The sequence below is a fragment of the Ammospiza caudacuta genome, chromosome 9, assembly GCF_027887145.1.
Source record: "Ammospiza caudacuta isolate bAmmCau1 chromosome 9, bAmmCau1.pri, whole genome shotgun sequence".
Lineage (NCBI taxonomy): Eukaryota > Metazoa > Chordata > Aves > Passeriformes > Passerellidae > Ammospiza > Ammospiza caudacuta.
Window position 1 is genome coordinate 5,560,301 of NC_080601.1, and position 22,748 is coordinate 5,583,048.

The following is a 22,748-nucleotide window of genomic DNA, read 5'->3' on the forward strand; positions in this document are numbered from 1 at the left end:
TCTAACACACTCACATGTATTTCCAAGATTGGAAAAGCAGCCATGAAGCTATTTTAAAAAATTATTAAACTCTTAGCCATTAAAAGTTCATTCCTCACTGGAATCTTACTTGCCAGAACAAATAAATCTGTGAAATAGGTTGAAATGTTTGAGGTGATTTGTGACTCCTTTCTAAATGGTCCCTTCAAATGGATTCCCCTTCCATTTGAGAGCAGCAGCAAATTTCGGCTTTTGCAGCAATTTGGCTGCTCCAAGCAAAGCAGAACACAGGTGATGAAGGCTGGAGGGCTCCCAGCAGACCTCCAGGCATGCAGGACAGAGCTGCACACTGAGGAGCTTCTTGTAGGAACCCTTGGGGATGCACTGCAGAGCCACTGCCACTGGTGCAGACAGATCCTTCCCCTCATCCTCCAGCCCTGCCTGCCCCACAGTGTCCTTCACTGCTGGCTGTGCTTCCTCCCTTCCACTCCACACCCTAACCCTTTACCACAGAGCCCAGTGAAGCCCAGAGGAGCCTGAGCTGATCACATCCATTGTATTTTCTTCAGAAGGAGCTTGACAGCCCACAAAGATTCCTGGCAACCACAATGCCACCACCATCACCAGTCATTGTGTCCCCTGCCATGGCCACTCAGACAATGCTGCTGTGTCTCCTGTCACCAGGCTGACTGGGGACAGCCCTGTCCTGACAACTGCCCACAGCACCACTGATTGCTATGAAAAATTAATGTGCATTCCTCTAATCCTCTGTTGGAACCATGGCCTCACTAACCAGGGCAATGCATCACAATTCCAGACAAACACTTGGCAGCAGCACACGTGGGAGGGGGGTGTTTATAGATGTTTAATGGTGGTTCTCTTACAATCAAGGTGCTACAGCACTTAGGAAAGGCATTTTTGGTGGTGAGAGAAGAGGGAGGAGAATGATGATACACTAAATACAGGAGGAAACACTATTAAACTTCATGCAATTATTAAAAGCCACTAAAAATATCAAATCTCATTAAATACCTTTTGCTATTTAAAATCCCATTTAAATGTGCCTGTGATAGATCTGAGCTTTAGCTGCCTGTAATGACAATTGCATTGCTCCAAGGAACTTACACATGATGAGATATATTTTATACAGGTTTCTATTAACAGTCACCTGATATCTTCAGCATCACTCACAGAGCTGCACAGCAAACACACTCAGCTATGATACTATTTGTACTGTCTGATGCAAGAAGGGCTTGGATAACATTTGTTTAGTCAAGGACAAACAGTCCTGGGGCCTGTAGGTGGATGTAGGGAAAGGCAAAGTTGGGTAACATTTCCGGCCTGCGAAGAAACAGGGTCCCTTCAGCTAAAGGATTGGTGGGGAGAAATGCAGATAAAACCAAACTGCTCTGCAGTCCAGGTCACACTCCAAGGGCCACCTCATGGGCCCAAACCACTTGACAAATAATCACCACAGAGTTAAGGAAATGAGTCCTGAGGTTCCAGCGGGGCTTTAACAAATACCTCTGGCTTCTCAACCAACCACAACAGAAGGCAGTGATAAGGAAGGCCAGGGATGCTGTCCCAGAGGGTGGCTGTCAGTCCTCAAAGTCGATCCTGATGGGGCCTCCTGTCAGGATGTGGTTTGCCACATGAACAGGCTCCTGGTCCTGCTGCTCCTCGCGCTGCCCGGCCGCCCTGCGCGCGCGTCTGCGGCAGCCCTGGGCGCAGCGCGAGCTCTCATCCAGCGCCCCGCACACCAGGATGCGGCAGTGCAGGAACACCTCCTGAGGGGGGACACAGCACAGGGTCAGGGCACAGCCCTGGGCACCACTGCCACTGCTGCCTGTGTGCCACAGCATGGCCCTGGCACAGGGTCCGTGCCCAGCCTCACTGCCCGCAGCCACAGCGGCCGCTCCGTCTGTTTCTTTGTGTGCCCTCTCCAGAGAGCCTGGCTCGGGTCTCAGAGGACACAGTGGGGAGACAAAGGATAGAAGGTGGGAAATGATCCTCCAGATAAAGGGATGAAAATGGCAGGAGTCAGCTTGGAAGAGCTCACATGGACTGGTAGGAGATGCGTGTCAAGAATGTGTGAAGCCTTGCAAGGATTGGTGGAGATGGGCAAGAGAATTTCAAGTGAGCTGGAAAAACAAAGCCAGGAAACTGAGGGGAAAAGGAGGAAAACACAGGGTGATGTTGAGGGAAGAGGGAGAATGCAAAGAGCAAGGAGGCAGCTGCCTTTTCTCCTTGCACAGCACAGGCAGGGACAGGATTGCTGCCCCTGCAATGACCAGGAAAGCAAGCAAGATCCCTGCAAGCAGTAATCACAAAGACTTGCAGAGGCTTGAAGCAGAATCTGTTGTGCAGGATGGGAGGATGCAGGTTGGAGGCAGCAGGGATAATCAGAAAGCCAAGGAAAATTTCTGAATTTTAGAAGATCTCATCTGTTTTAACCCTACTGGGGCTCTCCAATAGCTGGAGCAGCAGCTTTATCCCTTTTGGAGCAGGCAGTATTGGCTGAGCATAACAATGACTGGAAGATCCAATTTCCTCCAACACAGAAAGGAAAGCTATTTGCATGAGGAAAAGGGCATTATCCTTCCACTGTGTTCCCATTACAGAGCTGCTGCCCCAGAGAGACAGCCTGGTTTCACACTGAGTTAAGCAGTGTGGTGGCCTTTGGTCTGGAGTGCTGGCATCTGTACCCCCAAGAGCTAGAGAAGACACAAGACTGAAGAGATTCCAAACTAAAACTGTGTTGTTTTAAAGACAGGGGACTGTGAAATGTGCCTAGTGACTGAAAATATTTGTCTCACACCGCAATCAAGGGGCCACCAAGACCACCATGGAAGGAGAAATGATTTTAGCCTGTGGTGGCTTGATGTTTCAAAACTGTCCTTCATATTTTAATTTTAGTTGTTTTTAACAATCTTTAACAATTTCTCCTGAAGTACCTTTGTCAGGTACAACTGCTGGAACAGGCACAGCAGCACCTGCCTTGGGCCAGCCACTCCATACCCTTTTCCAACTTTGTGCTGAGGCTCCTCAGTCATATCAGAGCTGATGAAATATCTAAGAGCTGAGTTTTGAGCTTACCTTGTTGTCTTTGCCCACAAACTTGAACACAGGAACCTGGAAGTGCTTGGCAAGATGGTCCTTTGACGTGTACTGCTTCACGGAATCATCAGAAACACAGCTGAGGAGAGCAGAGGGATGGGCTTTAATGGCTTTCCCAGAAATGGAAAAAAGAAAGAGAAAAGACATTCCAGCCTACTTAACCAGAGAAAGAAAAGGAGGGATTGGTTCTCTCAGGCTCAGCTACCATTTCTGCTACTTCCTCTTTGGCCACAGGAGAAAAGTTGGGAGTAATGGGGAAAAAGAGCAGCATTGCTAATGGCATCTCCAGACAGGGAACAGCTCAGCAGCAGAGGGCTGGCAGGACGTGGCCCTCAGAGAGGGACTGCCAGTAAGCTGCAGGCAAGTCTGTCCTCAATTCACCTCCCTGTGCAACAGCCTGCAGTGTTATACATCACAGCATGTGCCATGCACTCACTGTACACACAGGGATATGCACATAAATTATGCTTTAAATGAAGCAGCCTGCACCCACATTACTAAAATATGACAGATGATGAAAACAAAAATCCAGATTTACTTTGCTTAGTATAATTTACATTTTTCTTCCTGCTGGATTTGGTCAAACAGCTCAAATTCACTACACCAAAAATTTATAATTTCAGTTTTTCCATCACTAGCAAGGCATGATTGTAAAAGAGGTCATAGAACTGCAAGAAAATAAGCTGCTTTTATAACAAGCTACATTCCAGGCGCAGTGTATTTTTAAACCATTAAAGCCCATTTAGAGTTTGACAGACAAAAAGTTATGGTGGCTCAATAATTACTGACAATTACTGCAAAGCCTTGGGCATCTTGAGAGGCCCTGATGCTGCTGTGGAATTGCATTGCAATGCAGCTTTCTAGCAAGTTCATTCCAAAACTGTGGACTTTGAAAGATATTAAAAAAAAAAAAACAATAAAGCAGTGGTGGAAGAGACAAGAGGTACTGGTGTAGCTCAAAGCCTTGCTCTTGCAGCATGAGAAATGTGCAATCTTTACATGGAAAATGTGCATGGCATTGTCAGCAATGCTGATGTCTGACATGGTCAGCTCTAAAAGAGCAGTTCTGCCTTTATTGAAGGGAAGGCAGAACTGCTCTTTGGAATCTCTGTGTTGTCAAAATTCCTTTTTAAACAAGGCATCTGCTTGTAAGGAACGACAGTTAAAGACTTTTCATAGGTGGGTGGCCAATCTCTAGGGCCATGAAGTCAACTCACAGGCACGTTCTCATTTGTGAGCATATAAACTGTGATGATTATTGGACACTGCCTCAAACTGACTCCTAAATCCCAGGCTCTCCAAAGGTTCTCCACACTGGTGGAAGGAAACCTACTGGTTTGGGGCTAGGGAGAGGGAAAGTGGAAGAACACCACAAAGGAGTCAGAGATACGTAGACAAAACCCCCTCAGAAACCTCATGAGTCACAAGGGCAACTCCTTTTGTGTTTGTGGGGCCAGACCATATCCCACTCTGCTGGGAAACCCCCAGAGACCCTGCTGCCCACTTTGGAGAGGTGAGAAGAGACAGGTAGGGAAGGAAAAGGAGTGGGCCTGGTCAGGATATGGGGAAAACCACCCTATCCCTGTGCATAATGTGCCTAGGTTTGGGGAGCAGAGTGGCAGTGCCGTGGGAGCTGTGCTCTGACCCTTCAGGGCTGCAAGGCTGAAAGGAAGGCTTGCACAATGAAACATCCACCTCACAGACCAACAAACAGGGCAGCCTGAGGCACAAGAAGATGGGCTTTGCAATGGAACTACCTTAACCTGCCAGTGCTCTGCTGAGCACAGCTCCTGACCTCAGCAGTGACATGACCTGGCTCAGGTGCCCCAGGGAGCTGCAGCGTTATCAGCTGTGCCATCGGTCACTGCCTTGGCTCCCCTTTTGTCTCAGAGCAGGGAATTAACAGGGAAGAGAGCAGCAGAGGGAATTTTCCCATTCCTCAGTCCAAGGTATATCCCCTCCAATATAAACAGTGCTTCCCTTTGGGTTATGCAGTTAACTCTTGCAGGTCTGATCCTACATAAACTGATACAAAATCCCATCTTTATTGCCATGGGCTTTTGGGGCTGGATTTCTAGAAGCAAACTGAGTTATTACAGAAGTGTTTGGAGCAGGGACAACTTAGCAGTGCATTCAGCTAATTTAATTTAGAATTACTGGGGCCTGCAGTGATGGCTGCAGAGTGGAGCACTTTTCCCTTCAGTGAAGTTTTAATGCCCTCTGCAGGTACCAAGGGACTGCTGGTGCCATAAATCCTCCAACCAGTGCTGATGTGGAATCAAGAGATGACATTTCCTGCCTTCTCCTTTCTCTATCCAGCTCAGGTTTTGGCTGCTGTTTTGAATCCCATCATTTTCACTCATGGGGAGAAATAAATGGATGTTTGAGGCCTTGACTCTGGGAAGGGTCCATGGGAACAGCCAAGCCAGGGAGTTGATAAAATCAATTTTTCCATTACAGATCTGCTCATAAAGCCCAGAAATGCTGGGCACAGAAGGACTGCAGTCTAGGATAGGGGGAGAGCAGGCTAATGCTGAATCCTCTGTCAGAAGGAAATGGAAACAGTATTTGTGGGTACTTTACATTGCAGGACCCTTTTGCTACAAGACAAGCACACGGGACTTGCCAGCAGCAGCTGTAACAGTGGATGATTTAGTCTGGCAGCTGAGGACATGATTGTTGTCATCATTAAATGGTCTGGCAGGCAACATACAGGATTTACACAAGCACAGTCCCTGGACTCTCAGGCTACAACTCTTGGGTATGTCTTAGCTATTCCTTTGGCTGGATCTCCCTCCCTAGAGGACAGCAGACTGCCTCAAAACTATGATATTTCCTCAGAGCTCTCTGGTTATGCAGCTGGATGCAAACACTCCACAGGAATGCTGTAGCATGGCAGTCATTTCAGCACCCAAAGAGGTGTCTGAAAAGGGGGATCATCTCAGGAGCCACAGCTGAGCCCACAGCAAGGCTCTCCAAAGCTCTGGTGCAAAAACCACTACAACAGCAAACCCACAGATCTGCACAAAATTACTTTTAGCATATCCTGAAACGATCACTAACCCCAAATACCTCAAAAAATGACAGCCAAACTGAAAGACCCTGAATTTATTGCACTGACAGGCATCAGGGAGAGCAAAGCAAGGGATTCTCCTGCAGCTCCTACCAGGACTAGCAATGGGCTCTTCTGGCTTGTACTGTAATAATGCCATTATGAGAAAATGAAGAAACTTGCTCCAGTTGCTGCAGCAGCTGCCTGGCACAGCACATGGCCATGGGGGTTCTGCACATTGGCTTGGCACTCTGTGGCTGGCAGAGAGAGGGTATCAGGAATGAGAATCTTTTCTACAGGAGCCAACTCAATTATCCACAAGGCTAGTTACAGGGAAATACATCCTGTAAAGGCTGCACTCAGAGGAACCTCTCTCACTGCTTCCCACTGTTTCTCCCAATTACTTTTGATGGGAGAGGTGGTTTCAGCTTGATGGCTGCTGGTGATTGCTATGTGCTGGACAGACAGGCTGCTGTGGAGAGGGGAATAGTGTTTCCTGCATCACACAGACAGCTCAGCCCCACTGCCAATTCCCTCTAAATTGCCAGCAAGAGAGGCAACACTGAACTCACCCATCTTGAATCAGGTAGTACTTCAGGATCTCGTCAATTTTGGAGGTGGGAGTGGCAAAGCAGCTCTCCACCAGCGTCTCCAGCCCACTGACGTGCACCAGGGGCTCAATCCCAAAGTACAGGGAGTCCCTTAGCTTGAGGGTGGGAAGGTCACCCCTGTAGGGCTCATCAAAGTCCTTGTCCTTGAAGATCTCCAGGGTGAAGGGGAAGACGCCCTGGCTGCGGCTCATGATTTCCAGGGGAGAGTTCTTGAGGTTGGGCACGTAGCCCTCGGAGATGGTGTAGCGGCGCGGGAACTCGCAGGTCACCGGGATCAGCAGCTTGCTGGTGCGCACAATGATGTCCCCGTTGCTCCCTGGGGTCTGCTTGGGCAAGCCGGTCACCAGGTTGGTGGCAATGATTTTGTCATTGATTACCTGCAGCAAAGAAAGGGGACATCACTGAGAAAGACCTCTCTGGGCTGACACTCAGAGGAGCCACTGAAGGGCCAGCTTGTGAATTTACAGCCCACAACCAGAGTGACGCTGCTCATCCTCACAGACCAGCTAAGGACCTTGGTCTGCTGGCAGCTGCAATGCACCACACTTCTGCTACCCCTCTGCTAAGGTGAGCCACTGACCAGCTGTCAGTTTAACCTTTCAAACATTATCAGGAGACTGGCAGCTGGTCAATGGCTCTGTCTTAGCAGGTGGATGAAGTTTGAGGGCTCTTGTACCTTCTACCCTTGTGAAGCAGGAGGTGAGCAGAAAGCAGCACCCATGCTGTCAGACACACTGCTGGAGGGGGGATGGAACAAGCTCTCTGACTGCAGGATGCCAGCCCAGATCCACTCTGAGGGCAGCTGCATGGCAGCTCTGAGGATGCAGCTAAATCAGCTGCACCATCACTTACTTTGTTCCTCAAGAAAGCCACAGTCAAATCCCCAAATGCCAGAGACTGGGCAGTAGGTATACATACATCTACAACAGTTCCACAGGACTTCAGGGAGAAATGGATGTTGACATGAGTGCCATTGGACACGCCTTTGCATGAAGTGTTGATGAGGGAAAGGTCCAGGCCTCCAACCAGGTCCTTTGGGATGTTCACCTCAATAGAGCTGGACTTGCACAGCACTGGAACTGCAAGAGAAGTCCCCAGAATAACAGTCTGCACTACAAACCTGCCAGTGAGCTGGAGAAGGGTTACACCAGATATAACTAGGGGAATAAAAGGGGAATCCTACACAGCATTTATGATTATGATCCTACCACAGTAACCTAACCATCCACCCTGCATTCCCACCTACACAACACAAACCAGAGCTGCCACTGCCCCAAATTCCCCAGCCACAGCAACGCAGAAAGCAGAAAACAATGAAGACAATCACTGCACTTGCAGCAGAAACTCAGCTGTGCTTTCCAGCTTCACTTAACACTCAGCACAGATTTGGTTGCTATCTCTTGCACTGTGATGTTCTAGGAAGAGCCTTTGCCAGATATGGGTATCAAATTCACAACACCCCAGGCAAAGCCATTTATTAAGACCCTTAATCAGATTTTACATCAAACCCAGAACATGCTGAAACAAGGCAGAGTAATTCCATATAGATACCGAGCTGAAATGGAAGCACCTCAAAATGCCATAATAATATTTTTATAAGCAATAAACCCAGCTCTGACAAACAAACCAAATTAGCTCATTCATTCCACCTCCTTCCAACCTTTAAATTTTAATACAGGCCTCCGTGTGAATTTTTTAAATTAAAATTTCATTACATAAGAAGCAGGAGAAAACAGACCTTGGACAAAATAAAAAGGAAAGAAGAGAGAATAATCTTCAATAAAAAAGTAGGTGCTGTACATATATTCCTTAGGATTATTCAGTTCAGTTGGAAACAGGACAAACATACTGGTGGCATATATTCTGGTTTCAGCCAGAAAAAACAAACCTTTTGCAGGATTTACATTTATTATATTTTAAAACCCCACAACAAAACCTTTTAGCAAATATACCAGTTTCCTGAGATTTTTGCCAAAATTAATTGTAGTCCCAGTCCTTGACATTCCTGTGACCCACCTTCCCTTAATTTCAATCATTAATTATATAATTTAAGATTCTGGATATTTGAAATAAGGCACACTTCTAAAACAGGCATTTCAACCCCCTTTAAAAATTTTCCTGTCCCTGATCAGGTATTTGCAACATCCTCAGAGTACCTTCAGGGAGGATTTTTGATTAGAAGATGATAATTTCAAAGTGATATGCTAAAATGTATGCAGAGTGCCCAAAGCAATATGTTCCCATAATGACACTGCTGGGTTAGAACAGAAGCTTAAAGAACTAAAAATTACCTTAACCTTCCTTCCACTGGCAGCAGAAGGCAAGTGGGAATAACTGAGCATGTCAAATGGCACAGCTCAGGAGCAGACAAAGGGACTTGGAGAACAGAGCACAATGCAGACAGGAACATCCTTTGGAGAACTGATTGGCTCCATCTGGATTTAAGGACTAGCTGTTCTAGCACTCCTTGATAAATAAGAAAATGTGCTGCTTTTATAAAGGTGACATTCAGGGCAAGAGATTTGGATCCCAACTGCAATTCTTCGAAGTTCAGGACTGATTTTGTTCAGGATCTCTCTGTTTCTACATGTCTTTGACTGGCACAAAGTGGGAGAAGGAAAAGATTCCATTTCCCTGTGTTTTGGAGCTGCAGGAGATGTGTGCCCTCCACCACCTGGACACAGAAACAAGGGAAGGAAACCTCTTGACTCAAGCCAACTCGTGGCTATTTGAGAAAACACCCAGTGTGTGCCAGTCAAACATTTCAGTTCTTCACCTCATACTTCCCAGAGCACCTGTGAGAACTGGGAAAGCCTCCTCATTTCCTCTTTAAGCTCTGTTTTGCACCAATGCCTCTGAGCACCTGCCCCTGGGAGGAAGCTTCTGTGGCAAGTCCAGTGCTCATTTCCCTGCCTGCTGTAGTTATTGGCACCATATTCCAGCCTCTGGCTCCTTCCTTGGCCTTTCAAAGTGCTGCTGCTTGGAGCAGAGGTTATCTCCCTGCACAGGCTGCTCAGCAGAACAGGCTCTCTGGTGCTGGGAAGCCCTGACCCACTGCTGCAAACATGAACCCTGCTTACCTGCACAAAAATTCGGGCAGGGGATGGGGGAGAAGAGCATTTCATCCCTACTCTTCAGGAATAGGATGGGCTGCAAAATTCTAGGATGATCTGCAAAATTCCAAGTATTTTGCTGGCTGGTATCTTTATGGAAAAATTGCAGCCTTCAGACTGTGATTTCTGTGGAAGATTATTAATGTTTGTTCTGAACATGGAGACAGTGCAGAGAAGGGTGGAGAGGCTGCAGATCCAATTGCTTCAGGCTACTCTGCCTACCCTGCACTGTTAATTGAACCAATATAGACCTGATTAGGTGTGGTACGGTTCCATATCTGCTCAGAATTGCAGGCCACAGTATGGGGACATAAATTGATGAATGCAAAAGAAGAGGCAATTTCACCTTATGAGATGCTGTATCCTGATTCCAGCCTGGCTCCTAGCAGTGCTGCTGCTCTCAGGAGCAGCCCCACCAGCAGCAGAAACCCTGGCTGGGAAATCCAGGACTTGCAGCCCTGCTGGGGCTGCCTCAGGGGCCCAGGACTGAAAAACATCACAAGGTCTGATATCAAGCAGACCTTCAGTCAGTGAGTGTGATCACAGCTCTTGGAAACCCCCATTCCCACTGCTGGATCCCAAGTGGGCAATGCTCAACCCTGGGAGCCCTGCATTTCTAAAAAGCTTAAAAAGCAGACAATCCATCAAGCAGAACCACTCCAACTTCCTCTCTGAGGCATACCTGCCCTTTTGGCCACCATGAAGCCCTGATCTGTCCCTCCCACTGATGTCTGGGCACTCTGTGGCACTGCAGGAGGTTCTCTGAGCACACCAGGCAACACCAGACTGCTGGTAGCCTGGATGTATTTGCAAAAGAAATCTTTGCAGAAACCAGGGAGCTTGTTTATTCCATGGGCATGCCATTGGCACAAGTGACTCAGCATGAAGGACTCCTGGGGAAAGTTCAGATGGAAGGTTCTCCAAGGATAACGCTGCCCTGGCCTCTACACAGCAGAAGCAACAGTCAATTTTTGAATGCTATCCTGGGCACTTTTCCAAGGGGCAGCAGGAGCACCGAATATCAAAGCTAGTGCCCTGCTTCAAGGCACAGGAATGCTTACTGGAATGGCACACTTGGAAAAAAACATGCCTCTCTCTTTAACCCTGTTCTTGGAAAGGACTGGACTGCTTTAGCTGGGAGTTTGAAGTTTGAAGCATGGAAAATGTCAGCTCTAACAGCATAAATTTGTCAGGGGTGTGCACAGAACAGTATAATGGGAGATGTTTGTGGGAAATAGCAGAGGTAAGAAGATTTCCAGAAAGCTGTAAAAGCAGGCCTAAGAAACGGAAAGAACACAGAACTAGCTGCAGCTGCAAAGGCTGAAAGTACAGAAAGTTACAATGGTATAGCAAGCAAGGACATTAAACTACATCTTGAGTTTTAGGCTTGGCTAAGAGAGACCTTAAAACTGCAGGAAAATATGCTTAGCAAGGTAGTAGAAGGTTTTAAGCTTAATAATAAATGATTGTGTATTGTTAATAGAAAGAAGAAAAGTAAGCACTGTGTGAAGCAGGTGTACATGTGCTTTTAGTAACTGGCTAGAACAATTGTCTGTGAGTTTAGCTATCATTAGCCATTGGCTAGAAAGTTTTAAAAATGTTCTGTAACAAAGAAATCTTTGGCTGCTTCTGGCTGTACATGAGCTTTTGCCATCTTTCTATTGTCTCAACCATGTAATGAGGCTGATGCCACAATAAAAGCTCAAGGATTGTACCCCAGCAGTCCTGTTCTGTTTGTGAAAACAAACTCCCAACACAATGTTAAGCAGTATTAGTCATAAGGGAACACTGCGCTACAATTAATGTGATGCAAGGTGCACTCAAGCTGGGCCCTGTTGCTGCTCTGCCTGGAGAGAAGACCAACATCTTCAGGCTCTCAGCTTTGGATGGTCTGTCTTTAGCAACAAAGCTCCATTAACCCAGCTGGGAAGGACAGACTAAGGGAAGACAGTAGAACCAAGAAGAAAAGTTCCTTCAGACACTCTCGGGGGCCAGAGGCTGCCAGGGAGATTTTTTTGACCTACCCTGGCAAGTGTGGTTGTCTTCTGCCAGAACAAGTCCCCTGGGACATTCACACTGGTAGGTGCCTTCCACTTCAATGCAGGTGTGGCTGCAGCCTCCGTTGTTATTGTGACAGCCTTCAATTTCTGGGAAAGAGAGGAAAATCAGCACATCCTGCAGCCCCCAACAGACCCCAACCAGCCAACAGTCTGAACAATACAGCTCAAAGGCAACAGTTTGTTTCCCAGAAAATGAGGTGCAAACCCCTTTTGAAATTGTACTTCAGTATAATGATTTTTTTCTTTCAAATAACCTTAACTGCTCGATTGGTTAACTGTTTTAACCCTTTGTGATGAATATGCTAGATGAGTACTACTGTTCTCAGTAAAATAACAGAACATGAGATAAGCAAATCATAAATATAAAATATTTCTTCCTGAGCCTGCCATTAGAAATCACTGTATGGTTTTCACTGAAATGTAAAAAATGGAAATCCCACACTCAAACCTATGCAATGCATGGAAAATAACAGCCCAAACTCCATATGAGTCAAAGCAATGGGTAAAGCATCATAATGTAAATTTTGAGATAAATTAAACCCTATTCAGCCTCAGCAGCTCAGGTAATCAAGCTGAATCTCCTGCATTTGTTCTTTTCAGCAACAAGCTGTGAGGTGGCTCACACCTCACATCCCATTCTCTACCAGTTCACAAAGCTGAGGATACATCTTCAGAAATAAAACTCACTAACAAGATTGTAAAAATCCCCAGCAGCAGTGTTAAACTCAAGAAAGGCACCATCCTTTGTACAGAAGGGAAATTAAATGATATATCAAAGGCCCTAAAAGCCAACTTGGGGAATGGCAGAAACAAATGAGTTTCCAAACAGACTATTCCAGCCCTGTCAGAAGAGTGCAGCACTTGGGAATAAAAATTGCACAGCTCATTTATGTGATGCCCCAGCAGCTCAGAGCTGGATGTGGCAAGGACAGAGCCCACAGACCATTTTTGGCCCCACACACCTTCACAAGTAACTTAAGGAGCACTCTGCACAGCAGCATTTCCCAGCAAAGTGTCATTGCCTGGATGAGTGATGTACCAGCAGAGCTCAGAGAGCAGATTTAGCTCTTTTGGGTAGCTGAAAAGTGAGGCACACATGTAGTTGTTTTCCTTGTCTAAGGCCCCACAGTGTCTGTGAACAGCACACAGCAGCTTTGCTGTGAGGGGGCACAGTCCTTTTCCACAGCTCACCACAGAAACCATCAGGCACTCATCAATTTCTGCTGGGATTGCCTATTTGTGCTCAGGGATGTTTGTACATTGTTAGTGACAACACAACAATTTGGTCTTTAAGCCAACAGTCTCAATTTATCAAGGGTTTTCAAGCTGGCTGTGCCACCACTGTGAAGGAACTGTGGCAGAGAGCACAGAGCAGCAGAGCCCACAAACACCAAAGATCAGAATGCTGCCCTAATCTCAAATTTAACTTCTGTCTGCAGATTGGCACCCCCTCTCCTCAATCACTAACCTGGGAGGCTGAAGTGATCCTCGTGCTCTAGTCTAATGTCATGGCATTACCCCATACCTAATGTGAGCTGCCAAAACCCAGGGCTGCTAAATCTGCCCCCACAAAACTCTACCCCACAAATCTCCAGAGGTTCAAATCTCCACATATCAAATCCCAACAAGTTCTGCCTGGACAACCAATCTTCCAGATCCACTGCTGCCTTTCCCCCATGGAGATAAACACAAGCAAATCCTAACAGAAAGGGACAAGGCAGTGAGAACAACAAGGAGATTTCTCTCTGCTTGCTTAGAAGGATATTTTAGTATCAACCTCTCTGGCAAGCACAGAGGTGATATCAATGACATTTAATCCCAGGTGCAAGGAGCCAAGAGACAGCCAGTGCTGCAAGGGAATGATTTGCAGAGCAGCAGCCCATGGGAGCTGAAGCCTCACCTTCACAGGTTTTGCCATCGCTGCCCAGCGTGCGCCCGACCCCGCACTCGCAGCGGAAGGAATTCTTCAGGTTAACGCAGAACTCGCTGCAGCCCCCGTTGTTCTGCTCACACTCATTTTCATCTGGAAAAAAACCAGCTCTGGAATGGAATGAAAAATCCTACTACAAGTAGTAACACTGACAGTAGCTTTTGAATATCATGGTAGAGCTCTGAAAACTGCTCCTAATTCTTTTTTAAAAGCTGAAGTGGCTTCTGTGTCTGTCTGCCCTTCTTTTTTTTTTGTCTTTGTTCTCTGAGATTCTAATCACTCAACCTGATTTAATCTCTGTGTGCAAAAAGCAAATCAAACAGAGAGAAAGGAACAGACATTACTCTTGCTGAGCCACAAAATGAATGACTTCTCTAAGGCAGGCCAGGATGCTGAGGTTATCAATGAAAGTTCACATGGGATTTCATCAAAACAGCTTAGAAGCTGGCATTTATTAGGTGTCAGAATAAATGAAGCTTAAAACCAAGAAAAAAGAAAAGTACCATTTTAACAGGCAGGTGAGAGATGAGCTCTCTCAGGTACCTGTGGTCCCACACATGCACAGAACCCACAGCTGGCAGCTGCTGGTGGTGTCTCCTTCCACAAGCAATGTGAATTGAGTATTTTTAGCCAAAGGCTTGGCTGGTGCCTTGCTTTGGGAGGCAGGAAGCATGTCCAGGAGACTCCCACAGACTCTGCATTTCACACACGTGACAGGCTCCACACTTTCCCTTCTAAAAATGAATCTAAAGTTGCTTAAAAACAGAAGGTGAAGAGGGAAAGGGCTACTGGCATGGAGATGTTGTTAGAAGGGCCTAGAGATTGTCTTGGTCAAGGGCTGGGCCCAGAAATTCCCCTGACTGGTCCTTCCAAGTTCTACAGCACACATAGATCTCTGTCCCTGCTCTTCCCTCCTGGTGACAAGCAGCACTTCTGGGACACTTCTGGTTGTCTTGAGACTGCATTGGGACAGTGCTGAGCTGATTTTAACCATGGCTTAGCAGAACATGAATACAGACCTTGAAGAAGTCAAAGGCAATGCACCAGGTTGGTGGGTGTGTGACAGGAACTCTAAGACCTTATTTAACCCCTAAATGAAAATGTAACTCAGGATCAGCTGCTCTGCTGTGGGATTTAAACAATCTAATGTACTGAGGAGAAGCACAGAGCTGCTCAGCCTTCACAGAATGGTCAGGGTTGGAAGGGATCTTAAACCTCATCTTGTTCCATCCCTTGCCACTATCCCAGGTTGCTCCCAGCCCTGTCCAGCCTGGCCTTGGAGACTTGCAGGGATGGGGCAGCCACAGCTGCTCTGCTGCATCACTGCAGCAGCTTCAGTCCCCCTCTTTGGGGCAGCTGGGAAAGGAAGCCCATTGTCTGTTTAGGAAAGACAAACAGGGATTTATTTGGTTTCTCCATACGCAGGGCACAGTTGCTCTCAGAGATGTGATTGCACAATCACTCAGCACAACAGAAAGTTATTGGAAAGACCATGGAGCCACACAAGAGAGGCTGCAGGTAGGTGAAGCAGTGTGAGCATTCCAGCTGAGGTGCTGTGCCACCTGGGAATCTCCAGAAGAAGCAGCAGGGCAGAAATCCTGCTCATGGGGGAAGGAAAGCAGCTGCAGCACACACAGACAGGCTCAGGACTCCTGTGTGCCTCCCTGCTGTAGGAAATCCTTTCCTCTGAGCCTGCCACACATTCACTGAGTGCTAGTGCTTGTCAAGGGCACTTCTGTGGCTGGAAGGCTTGCACAGAAGCAGCCAATAAATGCTTTTAATTATCTGAGAGAGCTCATTCAGCCACTTGGCTGCAGACAAGTGGAGCTGCTTAAGCAAAAGCCTTCCCCAGAATCACTGGGAGCAAGTGTAACTGCAGCAGGACCATGCTGCTCCTTCCACACACTGGAATGTCTGTGGGCCCTGCCCAGATGCTCACAGGTGTGTGAAGAAAGAAACCACCCATGGCTGCTTTGTCTGGTGCAGCCCCTATGGAGCAGACTGACCTGCCACAGGCTCCTGGGCCAACTCTGCTTTCAGCTTCACCACCAAATCAAGTGACAGATGAGATTCCTCCTCCCCCAACACCCTTTCCTCCGTCCTCTCCTATCCATCAGTGTGGCTCTGCAGCCCTCCAACAGACACCCTCTCCCAGCCCCTTGATTTGTCCCATCATCTTCCTGACCTCTCAGTGCTCTCCCCCAGCACCACACACAAAAAACAGAGCTCTCCTCAGAGCTTCATGGGGATTTCCCCACAAATCTCCAAAGCTCACATTCCCCACTCTGCTCTCACTTCCCTGCTGGCCATGCTGGTCTCTGCCACCAAGTGCCAGCTCCCTGAATATGCTCTTGTCATGCTGCCTAAAATCATTACAGCTGTGGTGGGACTTCCAGTTCTTTGGGTCTCCTCAAGCCCCAGGCCCTGGACAATGTCCCAAAAGGGCAGGAAGTATGATGGAGTTTAGTGTGCAGCCCTACAGCAGTCAGATTTTTTTTTTTTTTTTGGAGGAGAGATATTCAAGAGAGTGTGTGAGAGGAAATCTCTAATGCCAGACTGCACAGCACTTCCTGAGTACCACAGTGACACCACAGAATCCTGCACCACAGTCCTGCAAAGAGACTCTGCTACTGCCTTCAGCAGCTGAACCATGCAGAAAGCAAATCCAGCCTCACAAACATGGAGCTCCAGGGGCACCAGAATGGATGCAGTCATGGGATGTCATATCTTGGAACCATTTACAGAATCATAGTCCTGGTTCCAGGCAGCAAAGGGGAAAAGTCCTCTCAGAATATGTCATCTTTTATAGTGCTTTGTAAGGCAGGGGATTGAGATGTGAGCAATGAAACAAAGGGAAGAAAAGCATCACAAGTGGCACAGCTTATTTCCACCCTTACCAAGGCATGTCTGGCCATCGTGTCCGAGTGTTGTACCCGGGGAACACGTGCAGTCACCGGTGTCCAGGCAGGAGTCCTGGCAATCCACCACATCACAGATGTCATAAAAATCTAGGGCACGACAAGAACAAGGTCAGCACAAAGCCCTGAACATGTAAGGAAAGCACAGGATTTGTCCCTTCAGCTTCCCACCCTGTGTGCAGCCTCTCAGTTACAGACCTGGCCCACATTGGCAAAGCTGACCTGCTGAAGCTGCTGAGAAACAATCAAGTTTAATTACTGCGAGGCAGAGATGCAAATTTTGACTTTGGTAGTGTGCCAAGACAAGCCACAGGGCCCACAGGGAGCATTAAACCACTGAGGCCAGGTCAGATGTGCAAAAATCCTGCTAGAGGAACAAAGCAGGTACAACGGCTGGAATGTGACAGCGTTGGGGTGTGATGTAATAGCCTGTCTCAGCTACCCCAGTTCTTTCCCCAGGTGTGCCAATCACCTCTCCTTTCCCCTCCCTTGCCCCTGCTGAGTGCTGTCCCTCAATCTTGGCATTTCAGAAAGGGTGTCTGTGATTGGCGAAGTTCAAAAGATGCCTCTCAGCCCTGGGGACATTGGGCCATTCAGGTGTCATTTGTCCCCTGAGACTTCGCCCCCCTTACCTGGTTGGTGGGATCCCTACCCCTTCCCTCCCCCTCTCCCTGGGGTTAAAACACCCTGCAACCACGCGGTTCTTGGTTCTGTTGGAGCTGTTGCTGCATTCTGAGGCCTGAGTGCTAGCAATAAAGCTCTGGATCCAAACCCTCCAGCAGAACCCGACTCCTTTTTCCTTCACCATCCCCTAAAGCCTTTCCACCAGAGATAAACCTGAGTTCCTGCTTGCCTGGACTTGTCCCAAGCACCCAGCTGCAGCATCCAGCCAGCCAAAGGTGTCTCTGGAGTGAAACACCACACATCCAGCCAGCCAAAGGTGTCTCTGAGGTGAAACCACCACAGCTGCCACCCTTGGTCAAGCAGCAAGGACCAGACAAGCCCAGGCACGTTCCATCTGGCAATATTGGTATTAAATTCCAATATGACAGGCCACCACCTGGAGAAGCCAAGGGGGGCTCAGGGCCGTGACTTACGGCCGCAGTAGGCGTGGAAGCAGACGCTGGGCTTGCTGAGGTGGTACACGAAGTACCCCCCCGGGCAGGCCTTGACCTCGATGCTGGCGTTCCAGAGGCAGCAGTTGCCGCTGAAGCTGGCGCAGGCCTGGCGCCGCACGATGCCGTCGGCCGGGCGCGGGTGGCTGCCGTTCATCCAGAGGGGGGCGTGCGTGCCGCAGTGGTTCTCGGGGATGCAGAAGGTGGGCATGGCGTCCCCGGCCATGCCCGTGAAGCGATACCACTCGCCGTCGATGCCGCTGTCGCACGTGGGCTGCCCGTGAGAGCCGTTGATGCGGTACTCCGTGTTCCTCCAGGGCTCGTTCAGGCTGATGTAGGCCGAGCAGGGGTCCAGGGCTGGGACACACACACAGAGACAGGCTGGTAGATATCAAACTGAGGTGTTGATGGATTGTTCTGATGATATTTCTCTGAGTGCTACTGAGGGAACCCCAGCCAGCCCTGAGATGGTGAACAGTGAGAGGGGGGCACTCTCCCATGCCCTGGGGGTGCAGAGGGCAGCCAGGCTGATCCCTGGGGGTACAGAAGGACAGAAGGCAGCCAGGCTGATCCCCATCCCTGGGGGTACAGAAGGACAGAGGGCAGCCAGGCTGATCCCCATCCCCAGGGGTACAAAGGCAGCCAGGCTGATCGCCTGCAGCAGAGGAGATGCTGGAACAACAGCAGAAGATGAAGGGGTCAACTCTTAGCAGGGGTTAAACCAAGGTTTTATTCAGGGGCTCTGGGGAGCTCCTGCACCTCAGGGGCTCCTGCTGAGAGCCCCGGGAGAGGGGCCAAGGTTACATTTAAAGGGAGGTGGAAACCTAAAGTAGATAACATTTTACTGACCAATGAGTGACCCTAAGGGATGGGCACTGGGGAATGGACATTTAGGACAGCATGTGAGGAAACTCTTGGGGGGCTGACCCCTGGCCTCTGGTTGATCACTCGACCACCTGGACTGAAATTTCTTGAAGGAGGGGATGGGATGCTGAGTGACTGACAGAGAGCCAGGATAGGGGTTTGGGGATGATCTCAGCAAGGGAAAGGGATTACACAGGTAAAGGGAGGGGCTACAATCTGGGGCAAACCATTTGGGAAAAATACTGGGATACAAAACCCAAAACTATTACAAAGTATTACAAGGTATAAAATCACACTACAACAATGGATAGTTACAAAAGCGTTTTCTTTCCTCAGTCCCTGACTTAACGGAACCCTTGTGATCCGTTCTCAGCCCTGGGGAGAAAAGGTGATACCTGCAAACTCATTGCCTTGTGGAAAATCCTGACAGCTTGTCTTAAAGGTCTTGGAAGAACAAGTGAATTAACAGAGCTCTTACAACATTCTGCAACAGTCTGACTTGCTGATTAGCTGACAGGAAAAAATAAGATACAAGCAAATCTGAGGTCTAGGTAATGATTTTGCCATAGGAAATACACCCTGGGATCTAGCCTAGGACAAAAACCCTCTGGTCAAGACAAACTGAGCACCTGCAAGCCCCTCCTGAAGTCACTGGTAACTCTCCCAGCTGCCTTGGAACAAAGGACTATACCTCAAACAAGTTATGCAGCCTCTTTTAAAACCCACCCACAGCCAGTGTCAGCCCTCACAGCTGAGCTGCCAAACCTTTTTAATCATTATCTCACAGTCTAGAGAGTGTGAAGGTCTGAATTGGGACATTCTGGGGAGCAACACATTAAACCCTCCACACAGCTGTTCCTTGCAAGCCCACAAACCCTCCTGTTTGCACAGGAGATCAGCTGCTTGTGAGTGAAGTGGAGTGTTTGTGGGGGCAAGACATGAACACATGGACCTCCTGGCAGTGCTCAAGGAGTGTGTCCCTTTCCAGAGGCCTCTCTGAACCTTCTGCAAATAATTAAAATATGAGAGGACTAGGGGGAGAACATAAATGAGGAATTTAAGTGTTCATTACATTTTCAATCTCCTCCTAATTAACCCTCATTTGGCAGCTTCCTCACTGGAAGTCCAGAGGTTCCATTTTGCCTTACATTTAATACCTGATTAAGCACAACTTATCCATGACAAGCAATTCCCCATTAAGCAAAAGGAATGCTAATACTGTCCCGAGTAAGGAAAATTGATTACCATTTCCTAAAATTAGGCTAATAAAACCAATCACTCTGACAAAATGCATCTTGGACTGCAACAGCCTCAACCTTCCACAGAACATTTCTTTTGAAGTTCTAAAGCTGTGCTGTTTTGACAATAGTGTGATGGAGTTTGGTAAGGGAGGAATACTATGCTCTTCCTGTTAGAAACACAAATGATCCTGGTTCATTATTTTGATTTGTTTCACTGACTTTAAAGTGGGAGCTACAAGTGCTTCAGAGAATAGACTTCAAGTCACTCTTATTTAGCTGTGTCCTCTGTAAATATCTGTCCCACAGATGTACTACCTTGTAAAAATATCTCACAAATATAACCTCTGTCATGCCTTCCTCAGCCACAGATACATTTTGCTAGGTCTCAAATCCAGCATAAAAGGCAGGAACAGCTGCCAGAGTCAGTAGTGCTGCAGAGCTGGCACAGGGAGTGTGGTTCTGGGTTATGGAGGAATCTCCAGTGCCGCGATTCAAAGACAAGCAGAGGAGCTGATTCACTGCCACCACAACCAGCCTGGTTCTCCTGAGCAGCAGAGAGGGGATTGCAGCAGGGAATCTCTGATGGGATTCACCAGCATTCCCTCCTGAGCTCTCCTTTTCACCTCTGCTTGCCTGCCCTTACCCACAGCCAGCAGCTGCAGTGAATGGGTAAATCCCATCCTCCAAAAGCTGGTTTGACTTCTCCCAGAAGGAAAAGGTGCAACAGATCTTCCTCTGGGCTTCCCTCAGTGTCATTCCCTCATTTTCCACAAGAGGAGTTGGTGTGGCCTTAGGTGAGTCATTGACTGAAATGAGAAGGTTTTTGTGCTGTTAAAAGCCAAATGAGGTGAAGCAGGAATGCCCTGTCAGCTTCCCAGCTGGGCAGCACTAAAAATACCAACACTCTCATTAGCTTTCATGTAATTATGAAATATCCTTTGGAGACAGACTCTGGGAACGCTCAGCTAGGGAGATTACATTGTCTCCTAAACATCCAGGAGAGAATTCAAAGGCAACATTTAGTGAGATGAACATGCAGCAGCTCAGAGGGAGCTGGAACAGGCACATGAGGGGAATTGAGGTAGCACTCCCTCACATCTTTCATTCCCCTGAGAGCTTCTGGCAGAAGTGAGGGGGAAGCAAACCAGCAGAAAAAGCAGCCAGTGCTCTTTGGAACACTGCACATCTTCACAGCCACCTTTGGACTGCCAGTGCTGCCCCACACCAGCCTCCCTACAGACACCAAGCAGTCTTTGGCAGCACAGTTTTTTCATTTCAATTAATTAAATTGAGTTTTAAGGAAAAAAATCCACAAAAACAGAGAAGGGACTGATCACCCTCTCCATTCTTCTCCCCAAACAACAAGCTTGGGGGTTTGCACAAGACTAATAACTGCCTCCAGCTCACTACTTTTCAATTTTCTTGGCTCAATTCTTTTCCTCCTCAATGCTTCTTGCGTGGCCAGAGCAATTGAGGCTGACAAGCACTAGCTACAAAGCAAAGCTTTTCCATTTGTAGGCTTGATGCTATAATTAGTTCTCTGACTGGCATGGTAGCAGCTAGACTGGGTGACAAATCAGGTGACAAATCAGGCTCCAGCAAGCACTGGTGAGTGCCCCATGCTGCAGAGATTAAGCCTGGGTGCATTGTGTAACTGGAGGTCTCTGCTCCAGCACAACTAAGCAATAAAGGCAGCAGCAGTACATTGTGGCACTAAATGCAGTTCAGATTTGTGACAGAGAAGCAGGTGAAAAGGTAGCACAACTCTACTCATAGAGTCTGTCCTCCAAAGGGAGAGGAAAATCCCACAGTGTCTTGGCAATAGAGGTTCTCTCAGTATGGGTTCTCTGTACAGAGGTTCTCTGTAACAGAAGGATCTTCCCAACTGGAAGGAATTTCACATCACCTTCAAACAAAAGGGATATTTCTCCCAGCTTCCAGTCTTTCACCTAAGAATACCAAGGCTCACTGTGAACCTTGGAGATGGCAAACAGAAATAAGGCAATGCCTCTTTACTCACCCATTGAAGACACTGGCTGGAGCTGGACAACAAAGTAAATGCAGAAAAACAAGTACTGGAGCATCCCACTGAGCCAAGGAAGAGCCACCACTCAAGGGACAGAGGCTTCAAAGTCCTTGCACAGGCTGTGGCTCTTGCAGCCTTCCTCTCAGTGGAGCTTCTGACTCCAGGCTTCCAGCAGAGCAAGTGTGATTGCTCTCCTGGAAGTTTATCAGAGGAAGAAGCTGGAGGGACGTGGGCTACAGCTCCAGCCTTGACCTCCCCAGAGCAGCTCTGCCCCTGACTGACAGCAGGGATGTACTCACTGATCAATCTTGTGTTTTGGACTTGACCTGCTATTGTTTTCTGCCCTGACTGCCCCACAGTGACACCTCCCTCTATCTTATCCAGAGAAGAATTCCAACTAGGGACACCCGGACATCCCGAAGGGATGGAAAAGGAGAACAGATGGGTGCTTGTTATCTGTGCTCCTTCCACAAGTCCCACTCCATGGCTGCCTCCACGCAGAAAACACAGCTAAGGAGCCTTAACTGCAGGAAATAGTGGCCAAAGGAGCAGCACTGATCCTTCCGAGCACAGATTGCAGAGGAGTGCCTGGAGCAGAGCTACAATGGGAACATCAGTCAAACTGAAAGACTGGTGTCCCCCAGGGAAATGAGCTGTTCCTAGGCTACACACAGGCCCCTGCCACTCCTGGTCACACAACCTGACCACTGCAGAGAGATTAT

General features: G+C 48.0%; 1 protein-coding gene across 1 annotated transcript; it reads right to left on the bottom strand.

Moving 5' to 3' along the window:
• Positions 1-913: 913 nt before the first annotated feature.
• Positions 914-22,154, bottom strand: OIT3 (oncoprotein induced transcript 3). The gene is made up of 9 exons (XM_058810722.1): positions 22,021-22,154; positions 17,878-18,252; positions 16,760-16,870; positions 13,833-13,955; positions 11,897-12,019; positions 7,678-7,838; positions 6,721-7,136; positions 3,076-3,175; positions 914-1,766 (listed from the first exon to the last, which is right to left on the bottom strand). The coding sequence occupies exons 1-9, from the start codon at positions 22,082-22,084 to the stop codon at positions 1,578-1,580; spliced, it is 1,662 nt and encodes a 553-aa protein (XP_058666705.1). The 5' UTR covers positions 22,085-22,154; the 3' UTR covers positions 914-1,577.
• Between the last annotated feature and the right edge of the window lie 594 nt (positions 22,155-22,748).

Coding starts and splice junctions, on each gene's coding strand:
- OIT3 (XM_058810722.1), bottom strand. CDS start 22,084: ATGCTCCAGTACTTGTTTTTCTGCATTTACTTTGTTGTCCAGCTCCAG. Junction 7,839..11,896: donor AGACAACCACACTTGCCAGG/GTAGGTCAAAAA, acceptor CTTCTCTTGCAG/TTCCAGTGCTGTGCAAGTCC. Junction 1,767..3,075: donor TTGTGGGCAAAGACAACAAG/GTAAGCTCAAAA, acceptor GTCCCCCCTCAG/GAGGTGTTCCTGCACTGCCG.